At 37.6% G+C, this 20,285-nt stretch overlaps 1 protein-coding gene across 2 annotated transcripts in view; it reads left to right on the forward strand.

Annotated features, from left to right (window-relative positions):
- ELP3 (elongator acetyltransferase complex subunit 3) overlaps positions 1-20,285 on the forward strand; it is a 107,875-nt gene that overhangs the window by 17,587 nt on the left and 70,003 nt on the right. For both annotated transcript variants that reach the window (XM_068553251.1, XM_068553252.1), the window contains 3 exons: positions 74-137; positions 2,158-2,226; positions 4,582-4,736. In XM_068553251.1, the coding sequence (XP_068409352.1) occupies positions 74-137; positions 2,158-2,226; positions 4,582-4,736 (288 nt within the window). The remainder of the gene's footprint in view (positions 1-73; positions 138-2,157; positions 2,227-4,581; positions 4,737-20,285) is intronic.

Raw genomic sequence — 20,285 nt, forward strand, 5'->3', positions numbered from 1 at the left:
AGCCTGTAGATACTTGAGCTAGACTGTTGAACTAAGTTCTGTATCTGACATCTTCATTTTATTGTGTTGGCAGATACTGCCCTGGTGGACCTGATTCAGACTTTGAATATTCGACCCAGTCTTATACTGGATATGAGGTAAAGTAATGTGAGGCTGTCCTGAGGAGTGTTACAGCATACTTTATTAAGAGTATGCTTTTATAAGTACTGGCTTTCTTAAAATTTTTATTTTTTATTTTTTTCCTGATGACATAAGTTATTCATGCACCAAACATTTGCTGAGTGTCTGTGGTTCTAGTCACTGGAGAATATTTATGTAAGCACTTACTATGAATATATCAACTTTGTTCTAAGTGCTTTACAGCGTTAAACCTTACAGTGGGATTTTGAAGGTAGACACTATTATTATCCCAGTTTTATAGATAAGGAAACCAGGGCCTAGAAGTCTTACACGACTGGCCTGGAGACGCGCCCCTAATATGTAACAGGGCCAGGCTTTGAATTCTGTGCTCCTCACCAGTACATTGTCCTGCCTCTGCAGCTGTGAAAAAAACAGGTCAGGTCTTGAGGAATTTACATTGTAATAAATGGGTGGTAGACAGTAAAGAAACAAACAAGAAAAAAATATCAGGTACTAGTAAATGCAAAGCAGGGAAGTAAAGTCAAGTAAGGTGTCGTAGCAGGGTGGATACTTCAGCCTTGGAGGCTAGGAAGGAATGGTCTGAGGAGGTGACATTTAAACTGAGCCCTGAATGACAAGAAAGAGCCTTTCAAGAATACCAAGAAAGAGCATTCCTAGCAGAGAGAATAGCTGGAACACGGAGCCAGGCTCAGAATGACGGTGGGGGGCTCTGGAGCAGAGCAGGTGAGGGGAGAATGAGATTCGGGAGACAGGTGGCGCAGGGGATTGTAAGCCAGGGCAAGGAGTTTGTTACAGGTGTCGTGAAAAGCCGTACAGGTTTAAAGCAGGGGGATGATATAATCCAGTGTCGGTTTTTAAAAGATCATCTGATGGTTCTGTGAGGGCAGGATTAGAGCTGGGGCAAGAGTGAAAGCAGGAGGCCAGCGAGCAGGCTTTCGAAGCTGTCGGCCTCGTCCGAAGAGGCCAGCAGCCAGGAAACCATGTGACTTTTTTCTTATACATGGTTTTTCATTTCTTACCTGTTTTTCATAGTTCAAATTTTTAAAAATACAAAAAGAATTTTTCAGTGAAAAGGCTCCCTCTCATCACTCTCCCCTAGCCACCCCTTTCTGCTCCAGCCCCCGAACAATCAGTATCATCCCTTTCCTATACGTCCTTCAAAGATAGTATATAGATATAAAAGCAATACATACTCTTTTTTTTTTTTTTAATTTATTTATTTATTTATATTTATTTTTGGCTGTGTTGGGTCTTCGTTTCTGTGCGGGGGCTTCCTCCAGTTGAGGAGAGCGGGGGCCACTCTTCATCGCGGTGCGCGGGCCTCTCACCGTCGCGGCCTCTCTTGTTGCGGAGCACAGGCTCCAGACGCGCAGGCTCAGTAGTTGTGGCTCACGGGCTTAGTCGCTCCGCGGCATGTGGGATCCTCCCAGACCAGAGCTCGAACCCGTGTCCCCTGCATTGGCAGGCAGATTCTTAACCACTGCGCCACCAGGGAAGCCCAGCAATACATATTCTTTATCCTAACTTTTTACACAGGAGGTAGTCTATCAAAACCTTGCACCTTACCTTTCTCATTTAACAATGTATCTTAGGGAACATTTTATATCAGTATTGTTTCATGGCCGTAGACTATTCCACTGTATGATAGCATGATGGCTTTTTGTTAAGCCATTACAAACAATGTTGTATAGATATTTAATGATCTGGTTTAAAGGTTATTTTATCAAGTAACTCTTTTGAATGTGTATACACAGCTATGTCTGTGAGCAGTATAACAATTTGGTGACCCTGGGGATTCCATAAGGGTTTACACAAAGATATAACTATGATCCAAGGAGCTGCCTGCTGTTGAGTTGGAGAACAGCCAGGTGCTATTCAGGACATTATTTTGAACTCTGACAAGACTGAGAGAGGAAGAAAGGAGCCCAAGAGAACTTTATTTTTAATACCTTTTTGAAACTACTTTTTATTCTTAATTCAGTGTGGGCATAACAGGATACTTTTCTTTTTTCTTAGCCAACCTCCATGCGAGCTATCCGTGCTAGGTATGACCCTTATCTACAGACAAGACACCGAATAGAACAGGTAAGGTTTTAAAAAGCATTTTTACATTAGATCTTTATACTTGGTTAGAAGGTATTATTGCTTGATTTGAGTTGAACCAGAAATAACTGAAAGAATATTTCTCCCCTTTGTAAGTTTTTAATATCCATCTGAGGGAGCGGGACTATTTTGCAATACCTAGCAAGGTCAAAAACACTACTTCCTTTAAAGACTGTATTATTTTCTGTAAGGATTTTATAGTCTCTAAAGTTCTTTCAATTTGTAGAAAGTTATTTATGGTGTGAAATTTACAGAATGTGGATATGTCTTAGACAGTAGGTGGGTGGATTGAATTTTAGCTTCCATAAGCCAAGTGAGAAGTATTGTGACTGGTTTGCTAGGGTGTGAATGGGGAATTGACTGTACAGGGGGATGAGGGGCTCTTGGGAGCCATGGAATTGTTCTGTATAATGGTGGTGGTGGTGGTAGTGGTTACACAACTCTAAACATTTGTCAAAACTCATTTAATTGTACAGTTAAAGTTAATGGATTTTATTATATATAAATTATACCCCGGGAGTTCCCTGGTGGCCTAGTGGTTAGGATTCTGGGCTTTCACTGCCGTGGCCTGGGTTCAATCCCTAGTTGGGAAACTGAGATCCTGCAAACTGCGTGGCAAGGCCAAAAAAAAAAATGTATACCTCAATATAACTGATTAAAAACGAGTACTGTTAGATGGCCTTGCTCTGTTCAAGAACTCTGAACATTAACACAGATTTTCTTTTTCACAATTTTATTTTAAACTTGTCCAATTTCAAACAATGCAAGCACTGTCCATAGTTTTTATACTTACATCTAGCAGGACAACTAGAAAATCTCACATGGAAAGTAGCACATACCATAGTCAGTAAGTGGCTTCTGTGCTTAACTGTTACTACGAGTGGATACCAGCCACTTCTAATTTTCACGTCATTGTCACCAAGCATATATGGATCAGGACCGCCAGCTGTAGGAGAGGACCCCACCTGCAGGGAGCCGACATAGTTTCTAAACTGACCATTGCTTCAGTTTCTTTTTTAGCCATAATTTTTTTTTTTTGGAACCCATGCCCCTTGCAGTGGAAGCACGGAGCCCTAACCACTGGCTGGACCACCAGGGAATTCCCTTAGCCATGATATTTAACTCACTTGAAGTGTTTCAGTAGAGTTCGAAATGTTTATATTTACCAAAAAGGAGCATGGGTTTTGAAAGATTTTAGAAACTACCAGAGAGTAGTGATTCTTTTCCTAACTGTAAATGCACTAGAATCACCTGAGTAACTTTTCCAAAACACATGCCAGATTTCACTGCTGAAGTTCTGATTAAGTCTCGTTTAGGGTCCAGGCAAGATATTTTGAAAAAGCTACCAGGAAGATTTTGTTGTGTATTCCTGGTAAACAACCATAGTTATAGAGTATTCTTTTAGTGTTGATAGCTATGTATACGTACTTACAGATATATATTTGCATGTGTATGCACATGCATGCCCATATGTTTATGTATCTGTAAGGATTTACATATGTATAAGGATGTATGTATGTATAAGTTATTTGCCATTTTCAGAAACAAGTATAAAACAAGGTAACTTTTTGCTCATATTAAGTGTGGACATCCTCTTTACATAATACATTAGAGTTCATAATTTGTAGTCTACTTGACCTAGTTTTTCTCAGGCCTAAGATATGGCAAGACATTTAAATACCTGTTTCTAAAAATTAGAATCTTGCCTTATTGTAGTTGAAAAACTGCAAGATCTATACCATTCTCTTCCCAAATAGAGGAGATGTCATATTTCAGACTTTTATTGTCCTTCCCCCCACCCCTGAAACCAGGCTTAAGGTGCTACCTGTACCCAGAAACTTCATAATTAATTCAAAACTTTTAATTTAAAACTGCTTTCTTAATGTTTCTTTCTAATCTAGTGTTCTCTTTCTTTCACTTGCATCAAGTCCTGATTATGTTGCATATAGTCTTCTTCATCCCCAATGCTGACCACAAAGTCTGGCATAAAATATGTAATCAATAAATTTTTGTTTATTCTATTACATATTGTGTTATTTGCTTTGCTGCTTTCTAATTTATATTCTTTGTATTATTAAATTTTCACTTAACTCTGTAAGCTGACATCAGACTTCTTGTTTATTATTTTTAATTCTCGTCCTCCTTATTTGAGCAATAATTTTCTTTTCAGACCCTGGAGTCTATTTTTTTTAGTCCATAGAATTTGCTTAACATGTTTGCTTCTCATTTTTAAACTATACTGATGAGAACACTGCAAAGTAAAATTAGAAATTTGCAATAACCCTCTTAGGGTAGTTGACTATGTCTTTCTAATGCTGATGAATTTATGTCTTTCAGTTAAAACAACTTGGTCACAGCGTGGATAAAGTGGAATTTATTGTGATGGGTGGAACATTTATGGCCCTTCCAGAAGAATACAGAGATTATTTTATTCGAAATTTACATGATGCCTTATCAGGACATACCTCCAACAATATTTACGAAGCAGTCAAGTAAGAAATCCTTATTTTATCATATTCACCAACGTTGGTTGTCGGTTTGTCCTCCTAGCAGCAGTCTGTGAGAATTCTTTTTGCTCTATGTCTATATTCCTAGTTCTTTTGGGGCGGGAGGGGAGAGGATGTCATTCTTTTTATTTGCATACCTTTTATGGGTTGTAAGGTTAAATACATTTTTTCCCAATTTTCTTGAGATACAGTGGACATAGAGCACTGTATAAGTTAGGGTGTGCAGCATAATGATTTGATGTCACACATATCATTGAAATGATGACCACAGTAAGTTTAGTTAACATCTATCATCTCATGCAGTCCTGGGCCTTGTAGTTGCTTCTGTTTTGTAGGAAAAAGGATTATGTTTTTAAAAAGTGAGTATGGTCCATTGGTTATTAGTATTTTCACAAAATCGCTATGTAAAAGAATAAAAAGAAACTAAAAAAAAAGAAAAAGAAAGAAAGAACAACAACAACAAAAAACCAAAACCAAGGGATTTCCCTGGTGGTGCAGTGGTTAAGAATCTGCCTGCCAATGCAGGGGACACGAGTTCGAGCCCTGGTCCGGGAAGATCCCACATGCCATGGAGCAACCAAGCCTGTGTGCCACAACTACTGAGCCCATGTGCCACAACTACGGAAGCCCGCATGCCTGGAGCCCGTGCTCCACAACAAGAGAAGCCACCGCGATGAGAAGCCCCCGCACCGCAATGAAGAGTAGCCCCTGCTCGCCACAACTAGAGAAAGCCCATGTTCAGCAACAAAGACCCAGTGCAGCCTAAAATAAGTAAATAAATTTATTTAAAAAAACAAAAAAACCACTGTGCAGATCTTTTCAGCTTTAGGCTGGTCTAAACTGCAGGGGTAGCTTTGATTGGACTAGGTGAGCCCACCCAAAAGAGCACTGGGAGTACTCTTAATCTGAGACATTTAGCTGCTATATAATCAACAAAACAAGTGACTTTTTTTTTAAAACATATTTATCGGAGTATAATTGTTTTACAGTGTTGTGTTAGTTTCTGCTGTATAACTAAGTGAATCAGCTATAAGTATACATATATCCCCATATCCCCTCCCTCTTGTGTCTTCCTCCAACCCTCCCTATCCTACCCCTCTAGGTGGTCACAAAGCACCGAGCTGATCTCCCTGCGTGATGCAGCTGCTTCCCACTAGCTATCTATTTTACATTTGGTAGTGTATATATGTCCATGCCACTCTCTCACTTCGTCCCAACTTACCAACTTCCCCTCCCTGTGTCCTCAAGTCCATTCTCTACGTCTGCGTCTTTATTCCTGTCCTGCCCCTAGGTTCATCAGAACCATTTTTTTTTTTTTTATGATTCCCTATATATGTGTTAGTATACGGTATTTGTTTTTCTCTTTCTGCCTTACTTCACTCTGTATGACAGACTCTCGGCCCATCCACCTCACTACAAATAAGAAAACACTCCCATTTACCATTGCAACAAAAAGAATAAAATATCTAGGAATAAACCTGCCTAAGGAGACAAAACACCTGTATGCAGAAAACTATAAGACACTGATGAAAGAAATTAAAGATGATACAAACAGATGGAGAGATATACCGTGTTCTTGGATTGGAAGAATCAACATTGTGAAAATGACTATACTACCCAAAGCAAGCTACAGATTCAGTGCAACCCCTGTCAAGCTACCAAAGGCATTTTTCACAGAACTAGAATAAAAAATTTTACAATTTGTATGGAAACACAAAAGACCCCGAATAGCCAAAGCAATCTTGAGAAAGAAAAACAGAGCTGGAGGAATCAGGCTACCTGACTTCAGACCGTACTACAAAGCTACAGTAATCAAGACAGTATGGTACTGGCACAAAAACAGAAATATAGATCAGTGGAACAGGATAGAAAGCCCAGAGATAAACCCACGCACATATGGTCACCTTATCTTTGATAAAGGTGGCAAGAATATACAATGGAGAAAAGACAGCCTGTTCAATAAGTGGTGCTGGGAAAACTGGACAGCTACATTTAAAAGAATGAAATTAGAACACTTCCTAACACCATACACAAAAATAAACTCAAAATAGATTAAAGACCTAAATGTAAGGCCAGACACTGTAAAACTCTTAGAGGAAAACATAGAGAACACTTTGACATAAATCACAGCAAGATCCTTTTTGACCCACCTCCTAGAGAAATGGAAATAAAAGCAAAAATAAACACATGGGACCTAATGAAACTTAAATGCTTTTGCACAGCAAAGGTAACCATAAACAAGATGAAAAGACAACCCTCAGAATGGAAGAAAATATTTGCAAATGAAGCAACTGACAAAGGATTCATCTGCAAAATATACAAGCAGCTCGTGCAACTCAATATCAAAAAAACAAGCAACCCAATCCAAAAATGGGCAGAAGACCTAAGTAGACGTTTCTCCAAAGAAGATATACAGATTGCCAACAAACACACGAAAGGATGCTCAACGTCACTAATCATTAGAGAAATGCAAATCAAAACTACAGTGAGGTATCACCTCACACTGGTTAGAATGGCCATCATCAGAAAATCTACAAACAATAAATGCTAGAGAGGGTGTGGAGAAAAGGGAACCCTCTTGCACTGTTGGTGGGAATGTAAATTGATACAGCCACTATGGAGGTTCCTTAAAAAACTAGAAATAGAACTACCATATGACCCAGCAGTCCCACTACTGGGCATATACCCTGAGAAAACCATAATTCAAAAAGAGTCATGTACCAAAATGTTCATTGCAGCTCTATTTACAATAGCCAGGATATGGAAGCAACCTAAGTGTCCATTGACAGATGAATGGATAAAGACGATGTGACACATATATACAATGGAATATTACTCAACCATAAACAAAACAAGTGACTATTATTTAATAACTACTGTTTTAATTACTGTTTAATAACTATTAAATAATTTGTTTATGGATGGGATCATTTATTTCAAATTCTAGTTGACAGAAGACAATTATGCTTTCTTTTGATACCTCATATCTCCATTTTTAGTGAGAAGAATACTAAGGTTTCATGTATAGTTCAATGATTTAAGAAGTAAAAGTCTTAGAATAGTTTTTATTTTCAGAAATTTCAGGAACACCTGGCTAAGTTACTGTGTACTATTCTCTCTTATTTACTGAACGTTAATTAAAGGCCCACTAGGGGCCATGCACTGCCTTGGGCACTGGGAACAACATGGTGAACAAGACGGATGTTGTCCTTGCCCTCATGGTGCTTACATTCTACTGGTTTAACAAATAACAAACAGTAAGTGCTGTGATGGATATAGACGGCTGTGATGGAGAATACCTGGGCTGATTCTGCACATGAAGTGGTGACGTTTAAACTGAGATCTGAAGTATAAGGAGGGAGTCAGGCCAAGCACAGAAAAAAGAAGAGGCAATGAAATGAGGAAGAATTTGAGGTGTTCCAGGAACAGAGAGGAGGCCAGGGTATCTAGATTCCAGTGAAAAGGGGGGCATACGTCATGAAGGGAGATTGAAAAGTTAGGTGTGGGCCTGATTACACATGCTTTTGAGGACTTAAAAGCTTTCGAGTCAGCAGTAGGAAGTAGATGAATGGTTTCAAGCAGGAGACTGACGTGTTCGGGTTTGTAAGAAGCTCATCCTGGTTATTGTGTGGCTAGTGGGTGCAGGAATGACGTGGGAAACCCGGTGGAAGAGTGTTGTATCCACCCCAGCTCAGATGAGGGTGGTGGCAGTAATGACAGAAAAGAATAGATGGATTAGCTGTATTTTTGTGTGGAAACTGACAGACTTTGGATCAGGTCCATGGTGAGAAAGAGGAACGAATCAAGGATGACACCCAGGTTTTGGTTGTAGGAAATGATTGAGAGTTGTGTTGCATACTGAGATGGAAAAGACAGAAGGAAGAACAGGTTTGTGGGAGAAAATCAAGAGTTTTACTTTGGCTGCATTAAGTTTGAAATGCCTAGAATACATTCAGGTGCGGATGTCCCTAGGCTATATAAGAGACGTCTGGGCTGGCAATATAAAATTGGGGATTATCAGCTCATAGATGGTATTTATAGCCATGCAAATGTATAAGGTCACCTTACGGGAGAGTTTCAGATTCCCAAGGTATGCTACATGAAAACGCAATTTTTAGAGCAATTCTTACAATGTGAGCCCATCATTTTTGTATACGTGCCTGTGTGAGTATAAATGCATAGAAGAGGTGGTAGAATGATGATCATCATAGGCAATAGTTAGCACTGAGGAGAAAGGGACATGAGACATGGGGGTAAAGGAGGACGTATACAGTGTACAGTGTGCTGAGCATTGTGATAAGTATTGACTTATTCAATTCTTATAAGAAGTCTTTAAGTATTTAACTTATCCCTGTTTTACAAGTGAGGAAACTTTCATTACCCTGTAATTGAAGCAGTTTTTGGCACGTAGTAGCCACAAGCAAACTTGTGAATGAATTTTGAATGATCCATCTGTTGGTCAGATATTGACAGCTAATGACCTAGGTAGGGCTTCCTCTTGGAATTGGAGACAGGGCCCTCTTTTTGTGCTCGCCCTACTTCTCCTATCCCCTTAACTTCTTTTGCTCTCCTTTGGGTTGGTAAAAATGAAAAGAGTAGAGAGACTTTTTCATAAGTTTAAATAAATCTTAAGGGTAGTTTGAGGGGCCTGGGTAGAGAGTTCAGCAGCTGGGAGAGCATGTGTGAGCAGCTACTTTGTGTGATGGCCAGTAGAGGATGCGACAGGTTAATTCTATGTCCATGAATCTGGACTTAGAGCAACAGCTGGCCCAGGTGATCTCTCCATCCTGCAGGGCCTTTAGTAGCAGGATGAGATGGTACCATATTTTACTGCTCATTCAGAACCTTGATCATTCATGAATATGAGTCATGCTGAGTAAAATGCTGAAGTCTTTCAATCTTTAGAGGAGTAATGATGTAAATCCATCGCATTCTTCCTAATAATACTGAAAATCAGATGATAGCTTAGAATAAAATGCAGTTGGAGGAAGAAAAACAACCTTAATTTGTTCAAAGCCCCATGATATTAGGATGGCAGCAGTACCTCAGAGGATTACTGACTAAAATCCATTGAACTCTAAGAATTCCCTCACAGGATAATCTATTCAGACCATCATATTTTCCTACCCATGCTTATGTATTATATATTTTTTTCTCAGTGCAGCTGTTCTCATGTTGCAGACCTTGCACAGTATGTGGATTTGAGCCATAAATATCTTGGACTTGTCCCGCCCCTCCCACCCCCATGAAAGTTTGCTGCAAAGCTTTTCAGTCTACAGTTTGGGTCCCCCGGGTCATGTGAGCTAGGCCAACTGAAGATCTGCATAATGAATTTTTAGGATGCAGTTAGTCTGACATCTCATCAACTGAAACTTTAAAATATTTGCTATATTCTTTGTGTGAAGTTTTATCTTTATTTTTGCAGAAATGGTGCAGTGTCTAGTGGTGTTTGTAAATTGCCTTTTTTTTTTCCAGGTGAAAATAGTTTTATTATAACTTGCGATTATGGTATGTGTGTAGAAAAAGCCCTTTGGAGAAGCAAACCTCTTTCTCTAATGGACTAGGCAGAGCTGGTGTTGTTTTGTTTCTGTTCTTGAATTTACCTCAAGGGGGCAACAAACACTTTACTTTCAGATAAAAATTTTTATGGGATTTGAGCCTTCATTGCAACAAATATCATGAATGGCTCTCGGGAAGTAATAAAAGTACAATCTGGGAGCCATGAAACCATCCATAAATGCTACACTGAATCCTGCCAACCCACATTCGACATGTTTTGCTTTTTTACTCCTGGTCTCTATACTTTTATGAGATTATCTGGAAAAACCAATTTGTGGTATCTTGTTTGCTTTGTTGAGGTAAATTTTTACTGCCAATTCCCTATAATAGAGTTGGTATTTGTTTTTCAGGGAAGCTTTGTATAATTTGAAGAAATAGTTGTCTGGTTTGTATTATAGAGACATAGAAAACTATTTTCAAATGTTGACATCTTTGCAAAATGTAGAGCAGCCCAGAGATACTGTGTTTTGAACATAATGTTTTCTTCAAAATTTTTGGATGAGATATTTACCTTGCTGTTCTCTCAGTCCTCTTGCACAGAGGGTATTCATGAAAACTGTTTGGGTTACCCAGCGTGACCCACCTCTCTCAGAGGTAAGGTGATGAATTTCATGTTTATTTTACTAGTAGTTGATACTAGTACAACTACACAGATGTAATACTGACTTTGACAAGCTTGGCATAGGTGGGGTGTTTTTTGTTGTTGTTGTTGTTTTTAATAAATTTATTTATTTTATTTATTTTTGGCTGCGTTGGGTCTTCGTTGCTGTGCACGGGCTTTCTCTAGTTGCGGCGAGCGGGAGCTGCTCTTTGTTGCGGTGCGCGGGCTTCTCATTGCGGTGGCTTCTGTCGTTGCAGAGCAAGGGCTCTAGGCGCGCAGGCTTCGGTAGTTGTGGCACGTGGACTCAGTAGTTGTGGCTCACAGGCTCTAGAGCGCAGGCTCAGTAGTTGTGACACATGGGCTTAGTTGCTCTGCGGCAGGTGGATCTTCCTGGACCAGGGCTCAAACCCGTGTCCCTGCATTGGCAGGTGGATTCTTAACCACTGCGCCACCAGGGAAGTCCCTAGGTGGGGTTTTATTTTAAGATTAATTTTAAATTAAGTTAAAAGTTACGTATTGTGACAGATGAGTCAACCGTGTTTAAGGTTAAAAGTCTTTGTTCGAATTTGTTCGAACAAAGAATTTGTTCAAGTTCTACTATCAGCTCGAGTGTGTCTCTGCTTTGCTATCGTGTGTGTCATCTGGTTAAAGTTTTGCTTTCTTCTTAAAAGATTAAGAGTTAGGGTAAGGAAAAGCCCTAACAAGGTGAACTTGGTTGTTATTTATGGCAGGTTAGTAACAAGCAGTGTGTTATATCCTTGCAGATGGAAACATTGGAAAGCTGAGTGAGCAGAGAGGTCAAGGACAAAGCAGGTATGATTTCTGTGAAGGCTCATTAAATCAAGCAAAGTGATAATCACTCATTACTATCAGCTAGACTGAGACCGCAGTAATCTCCAGAGAGCATCAGTTACTGGTGACTATCATCCTCTAAAAATCATAGCTCTGGAGGTGAAAAGGACCGGCAGTGGGATCTGAGTCAGCCGTTCACCAGAATGCAAATGTTGCCAAATATCTCAAAACAACCTTTTAAAATAGTTTCTTTTTTAATCAGCCTTGCCCAGAAGCAGTTTTGCATTCAATTTTTAATGCTCCTTGGCTGTTTTCACAAGATGCAATTTAAAAGGGTAGTTACCCACCAAGAAGTAGGTGAGTCATACCTTCTCCCTGTGGAATTTTTAATTCAGTTCTGTTGCTTCCTCTTTTTTTCCCCCTCCATCAATGACTTTAAATCCTCCAACTATGTCCTTCTCTGTCTTGGAAAAGCTAGAGTGCTAGGTAATGCTGGGTCCCAGGCCTGGAAGATAATTTCATAGACTTGCAGAGGAATGAAGAAAGCAAAGCAACCTAAGAAGGCCTGAAAGTGGCTGTCTCCTGCCTTGCTGCCCTGGCCTTATTTCTGGCAGGCCTCAGAACCTCCTGGATGTCTGGGCTTTGGCTCTAATACCCTCCCCATCCCCGCCCCTCACTTTATATGGTTGATCACTTTTACTTCTTTGGTAATCAGATTTTCATAGATGGTGACCAGGATCCTTAACATTGGCAGTCCAACCTAGGATACAATCTTAGTCATCATAAAAAGAGGTGATATTAGTTGTTTTTCTTCCAACATTTTATTTGAAACAAACAAATTTCCAGTGAACATCACATACCTGTCACCTAGGTTCTACAGTGTTTGCTTTATCACATACTTATCCAACTAGCCATTCCTCTGTCTATCCATCACTCCTTCTTTTTATTTATTTATTTATTTATTTTAACGCATTTCAAAGCAGGCTGCAGACTTCGGTACACTTCTCCCCAAATACGTGCATTTGCACATCATTAGCTAGTTCACTGTTTGTAATATTTTCTTTTCAAGTAAATTTACATACTGTGAAATGCACAGGTCTTATGGGTACTCTTCGATGAGTTCTAACAAATGCATATACCTGTGCAACAAAAGCATACTAAGATATAGAACATTACCATCATCCCAGAAAGTTTCCTCCTGTCTCCTCCCCGTAAATCCTCACCTGCACCTCCCAGAAGCAGCCAGTCTTCTCATTTTTTCCCTTTCATAGATTAGTTTTGCCTGTTCTAAAACATCATATGAATGGAACCATATAGCATATACTCTTTAGTGTAAGGCGTCTTTCACCGAGCGTTATATTTAGAGATTCATCCATGTTGGGTATTTCAGTAGCCGTTACCGTTTTAGTGCTGGGTAGGATTCCGTTGTATGCATAGAGCACAGTTTGTTTATCCATTCTGTTGTTGGATAGCTGAGCTGTTTCCAGTTTGTAGCTATTATGATAAAACTTCAGTGAACATACTTATATAAGTCTTTTTGTGAGTATATGTATTTATTTCTCTTGGGTAATAACTGGAAGTGGAATTGCTACATCATATGTTTAGTTTTAAAACTGCCAGACATTTTCCCAAAGTGGTTGTACCATTTTTACTCCTACCAGTAATGTATGAGTGTTCATTTGTTCCACATCCCACCAGCATAAGGTGTTGTCAGTCTTTGTAAGTTTAGCCATTCTAGTGGGTGTGTTGTGGGTTTAACTGTGGTTTTAATTTGCATTTTTCTGATGACTAATGATGTTGAGCACTTTATTATGTGCTTATGCTTTCTATATATATTTCCTTTGTGAAGTGTGTGTTAAAATCTTTTGCCCATTTTTTATTGGGCTATTATACATCCTGGATTCTAGTCCTTTGTTAGATCTATATTTTACAAATATGAAAACCCAGTCTGTGGCTTGACTGTTCATTATGTTAATATATTTGAGCAGAGTATTTTGTTTTGGTAAAGTCTAATTTAGCAATTTTTTCTTTCATAATTACTGCTTTTCGTATTATCTCTCACAAACCTTTGCCTACTCACAAGGCAAAAAGATATTTTCCTGTGTTCTCTTCTAGTTATAGTTTTAGCTTTCATACATAGGCTTATGATCCATCTTGATTTAATATTTTATGTATAGTGTGAGGTAAGAGTCAAGGTTTCTTTTTTTCCATATACATACCTTATTGTTTCAACATTACTTGTTTTAAAACTTCCCTTTCCTATATAGATTGTATTGGCACCTTTGTCAAAAATCAATTGGCTAGGGCTTCCCTGGTGGCGCAGTGGTTAAGAATCCGCCTGCCAGTGCAGGGACATGGGTTCAAGCCCTGGTCCCAGAAGATCCCACCTGCCGTGGAGCAACTAAGCCCGTGCACCACAACTACTGAGCCTGCGCTCTAGAGCTTGCAAGCCACAACTACTGACGCCCGTGCGCCTAGAGCCCATACTCCGCAACGAGAGAAGCCACCGCAATGAGAGGCCAGCGCACTGCAACGAAGAGTAGTCCCCACTCACTGCAACTAGAGAAAACCCACACGCAGCAACAAAGACCCTGTGCAGCCAAAAATAAATAAAATAAATTAATTTTTAAAAAAATCAATTGACTATATAAATTTGGGACTGTACTCACTTCTGTTCCGTTGATGTGTTTTTGTCTTTATGCCAGTACCACAGTCCTGATTATTGTAGTTTTATAGTATACCTTGAAGTAGTATAAGTCTTCTAACTCTGTCATTGTTTTTCAAGATTGCTTTGGATATTTTAGGTTCTTTGCCTTTCTATATAAAGTTTATGCTTGTCAATTTCTATTATAAAGTGTGATATCCATATTAACAAACTGAAGGATAAAAACCATATGATCATCTCAATAGATGCAGAAAAAGCTTTCGACAAAATTCAATGATAAAATTATTTATGATAAACACTCTCCAGAAAGCGGGCATAGAGGGAACCTACCTCAACATAATAAAGGCCATATATGACAAACCCACAGCCAACATAGTTCTCAATGGTGAAAAACTGAAACCATTTCCTCAAAGATCAGGAACAAAACAAGGTTGCCCACTATCACTGCTATTATTCAACATAGTTTTGGAAGTTTTAGCCACAGCAATCAGAGAAGAAAAAGAAATAAAAGGAATCCAAATCGGAAAAGAAGATGTAAAACTGTCACTGTTTACAGATGACATGATACTATACATAGAGAATCCTAAAGATGCTACCAGAAAACTACTAGAGCTAATCAGTGAATTTGGTAAAGTAGCAGGATACAAAATTAATGCACAGAAATCTCTTGCATTCCTATACACTAACAATGAAAAATCTGTAAGAGAAATTAAAGAAACAATCCCATTTACCATTGCAACAAAAAGAATAAAATACCTAGGAATAAATCTTCCTAAGGAGACAAAACACCTGTTTGCAGACAACTATAAGACACTGATGAAAGAAATTAAAGACGATACAGACAGATGGAGAGATATACCATGTTCCTGGATTGGAAGAATCAACATTGTGAAAATGACTGTACTACCCAAAGCAATCTACAGATTCAGTGCAATCCCTGTCAAGCTACCAATGGCATTTTTCACAGAACTAGAACAAAAAATTTTACTGTTTGTATGGAAACACAAAAGACCCCGAACAGCAAAAGCAATCTTGAGAAAGAAAAACAGAGCTGGAGGAATCAGGCTCCCTGACTTCAGACTATACTACAAAGCTACAGTAATCAAGACAGTATGGGTTGGAGGGAGATGCAAGAGGGAGGGGATATGGGGATATATGTATACATATAGCTGATTCACTTTGTTATACAGCAGAAACTAACACAACATTGTAAAGCAATTATACTCCAATAAAGATGTTAAAAAAAAAAGACAGTATGGTACTGGCACAAAAACAGAAATATAGATCAATGGAACAGGATAGAAAGCCCAGAGATAAACCCACGCACGTATGGTCACTGTATCTTTGACAAAGGAGGCAAGAATATAGAATGGAGAAAAGACAGCCTGTTCAATAAGTGGTGCTGGGAAAACTGGACAGCTACATGTAAAAGAATGAAATTAGAACACTCCCTAACTAAACTCAAACTGGATTAAAGACCTAAATGTAAGGCCAGACACTATAAAACTCTTAGAGGAAAACATAGAGAACACTTTGACATAAATCACAGCAAGATCCTTTTTGACCCACCTCCTAGAGGAATGGAAATAAAAGCAAAAATAAACACATGGGACCTAATGAAACTTAAATGCTTTTGCACAGCAAAGGTAACCATAAACAAGATGAAAAGACAATCCTCAGAATGGAAGAAAATATTTGCAAATGAAGCAACTGACAAAGGATTCATCTCCAAAATATACAAGCAGCTCATGCAGCTCAATATCAAAAAAACAAGCAACCCAATCCAAAAATGGGCAGAAGACCTAAATAGACATTTCTCCAAAGAAGATGTACAGATTGCCAACAAAGACATGAAAGAATGCTCAACATCATTAATCATTAGAGAAATGCAAATCAAAACTACAATGAGGTATCATCTCACACTGGTTAGAATGGCCATCATCAAAAAATCTACAAACAATAAATGCTGGAGAGGGTGTGGAGAAAAGGGAACCCTCTTGCACTGTTGGTGGGAATGTAAATTGATACAGCCACTATGGAAAACAGTATGGAGGTTCCTTAAAAAACTACAAATAGAACTACCATATGACCCAGCAGTCCCACTACTGGGCATATACCCTGAGAAAACCATAATTCAAAAAGAGTCATGTACCACAATGTTCATTGCAGCTCTATTTACAATAGCCAGGATATGGAAGCAACCTAAGTGTCCATCGGCAGATGAATGGATAAAGAAGATGTGGCACGTATATACAATGGAATATTACTCAGCTATACAAAAAAATGAAATTGAGTTATTTGTAGTGAGGTGGATGGACCTAGAGTCTGTCATACAGAGTGAAGTAAGTCAGAAAGAGAAAAACAAATGTTGTATGCTAACACATATATATGGAATCTAAAAAAAAAAAAAAAGGGTTCTGATGAACCTAGGGGTAGGACAGGAATAAAGATGCAGACGTAGAGAATGAATTGGAGGACACGGGGAGGGGGAAGGGTAAGCTGGGATGAAGTGAAAGAGTAGCATTGACATATATACACTACCAAATGTAAAATAGCTAGTAGGAAGCAGCTGCATAGCACAGGGAGATCAGCTCGGTGCTTTGTGATCACCTAGCAGGGTGGAATGGGGGAGTGGGAGGGAGGCGCAAGAGGGAGGGGATATGGGGATGTAAGTATACATATAACTGATTCACTTTGTTATACAGCAGAAACTAACACAGCATTGTAAAACAATTATATTCCAGTAAAGATGTTTAAAAAAATGAGTAAATAAAAATAAAAAGTGTGATAGGATTGGGATTGTTTTTAAACTATAGCACAATTTTGAGAAAATTACCATTTAACAATATTGTTTTCCAGTTTATGAACATAGTCTATCTCCTAGTTTCCTTAAGTGTTTTCTAATTTCTCTTAGCAATCTTCAGTTTGGATATTTTGTAAGCTTTTTGTTAAATTTATTTCAAAGTATTTTGTTGATGCTATATTAAATGAAATTTTTAAAAATTGTATTTTCAAATTGTTTGCAGCTAGTATCTAGATACATGGTTGATTTTTGTATATTAACCTTATATCATATGACCTTACTATAAATTCACTACTTAGTTCTAAAAGTTGTTTTTGTAAATTTGCTGGGATTTTCTTCAACAACAATCGTATAATCTGCAAATACAATGAGTTTTAATTTTTCCTTTTGGATTTGCATGCTTTTCTTTTTCTTGCCTTATTGCAACAGCTAGGACATTCTGTACAGTGTTAAATAGAAGTGGTGAGAGTGAGTCTCTGTCTTATTCCCAATAATACAGGGAAAACATTTAATATTGCAGTGTTAAGTACAGTGTTACTTGTGAGTTTTTTTTGTAGATACCTTTATCAGATTGAAGAATTTTGCTAAGAGTTTTTTATCATTAACTCATTTGTCTAATGATTTCTTTGTCTGTATTTAAATGATCATATGATTTTCCTTCTTTATTCTGATAATATATATCACTTTGATTGATCTTTTAATGTTAAACTAACCTTGCATTCCTAAGATAAACCCTATTTGGTCAAAATGTATTTTTCTTTTTATATATCACTGGATTCACCTTTCTAAGACTTTGTAAAGGATTTTGTTCTTGAGGGATGGCAGTCTGTGATTTCCTTTTATGTAACTTCCTTGTCAGGTTTTGGTTTTAGTGTTATGCTGGCCCTATAAAACAACTTATGAAGTGTTTCCTCCTCTATTTTCTGAAAGAGTTCATGTAAGATGAATATTATTTCTTCTGTAAGTGTTGCTAGAACTCAACAGTAAAACTATCCAAGACTGGAGTTTCTTTATGGGAGGGTCTTAGATGATTAATTCAATTCCTTTAATAGATAAAGGGATATTCAAATTTTCTGTTTCTTCTGTGTCTGTTTTGGTAAATTATATTTTCCAAGGAATTTGATTTATCCAAATTGTCAAACTTTTTGGTATTAAGTTGTTCATAATGTTCCCTTATTTTGTTTTTAATGCCTGTAGGATGTTAGTGATCCATCCCTCCTTCAATCCTGATATTGATTACCTGTGTTCTCTCTTTTTTTTCTTTATTAGTCTAGTTAAGGTTTATCAATTTTGTTGTTCTTTGTAAAGAACTAACCTTTGGTTTTGTTTATGTCCTCTACTTAATATAGTTCTGCTTTTATTTTTATTATCATCTTCTACTTGCTTTGGATTTCCTTTACTCTTTCTATGCTTAAGTAAGGTATAGAAACTTATCACTATAGACCTTTCTTCTTTTCTAATGTAAGTATTTAAAGCTTTAAAGTTTTCCCTTAAGCACTGCTTTGGCTGAATCCCACAAATTTTAATATGTTGTATTTTAATTATTATTCAGTTCAAAATGTTTCCTAAAATTGTTTGTATTTTGACCCATGGATTATATACAAATGGATTGTTTAATTTCTAAATTTCCCAAAACTTGGAGTTTTTCTTGATTTCTTAATGTCATTGATTTCTAATTTAATTCCATATTGGTCAGAGAGGGTCTATTCTATACAGTTTCAATTTCTTAAAGTTTTTTTATTGAGGCTTATTTTGTGGCTCAGCATATATGGTCCATCTTGGTGAACAAACTATGTATATTTGATAGAATGTGTATTCTGCAGTTGTTGGATGTAATGTTCTATAAATATCAATTCAGTCAAAGTGGTAGATAGTGTTGTTCAGTTGGTCCTTGTCTTGGGGTTGGTTTGTTTTGTTTTTTTTTCTGTGTAGTTCTATCAGTTGCAAAGAGAGAAAGAGAGATTAAAATATCCAACTATGATTGAAGAATTATCTATTTCTCCTTTTAGTTATATTAGTTTTTACTTCATTTATTTTGAAGATCTGCTTGAGGGATATGCACATTTATGATTGATATATTTTCCTGGTGTATGAACTTTTTATCAATATGAAGTTACCTTTTTATCATTATGAAATGTCCTTTATTTCTGGTCTTGAAGTTTCCTTTTTTTGATGTTAAATTAGCCATTACAGCTTTTACATACTTACTGTTTTCCCTATGTAGTATCTTTTCCCATCCATTTACTTTCCACCCATATGTATCTCTGTATTGAAACTGTGTTTCTTTTAACAGTCTAGTTGGCAGTTTTATGGAAGTCTACAGTAGTTGGGTCTTGTTTTTTTATCCATTTTGACAATGTCTGCCTTTTAATTGGAATGTTTAATCTGTTAACATTAGATACCATTAATATTTGCATCTACCAATTTAGTCACTCCCTCACTTTGGTTTTCAGTAGCCAAGAGTAATGGTTTTACTGAATACCATTATTGTCTAATTCTGTGCAATACATTTTTTCTATATCCTTTAATAGGGAATGTATTCTTGAGAGAGAGAGTCTGTCATATCTAACACAATTCCTTGAGGAGAGAAGGTATAGTAAGTCCCCTACATACGAACCTTCAAGTTGCGAATTTTCAAAGATTTGAACATGCGTTTGCGTGTCCAGTCACGTAAGTTAGTTCATGTGTCTGGCATTATCTGTAAAAGTTGGGTACCTAGGCTAATTTTGTTGGACTTACGAACAAATTGGACTTATGAATGTGCTCTCGGAATGGAACTCGTTTGTATGTAGGGGACTTACTGTACTTAAAAAACATTGTTAAATGAGTGCAGTGGGAAGAACTGTGCATTAAGAATTAGGTTCCAGACTTATTTCTTTTATTATCTTACATTATTAATGAGGAGGCAGACTATATTATTTCTAAAGTTACTTCTTTCTGTGACGTTGCATGCTTTGAAGATTTCTATTGGAATGGGAATTTTTATCTAAAAGATGTGCTTGAAGGTTATTTTTCATCTAGCAGTCACTTTCGGACAATGACAACTTTTCTATAATGCATTTATGTATATAGCCCTTAAATTTGAATGTGAATAGAATATTAAAAGAATGTGTA

This window comes from Eschrichtius robustus, chromosome 10 (genome assembly GCF_028021215.1).
Source record: "Eschrichtius robustus isolate mEscRob2 chromosome 10, mEscRob2.pri, whole genome shotgun sequence".
Lineage (NCBI taxonomy): Eukaryota > Metazoa > Chordata > Mammalia > Artiodactyla > Eschrichtiidae > Eschrichtius > Eschrichtius robustus.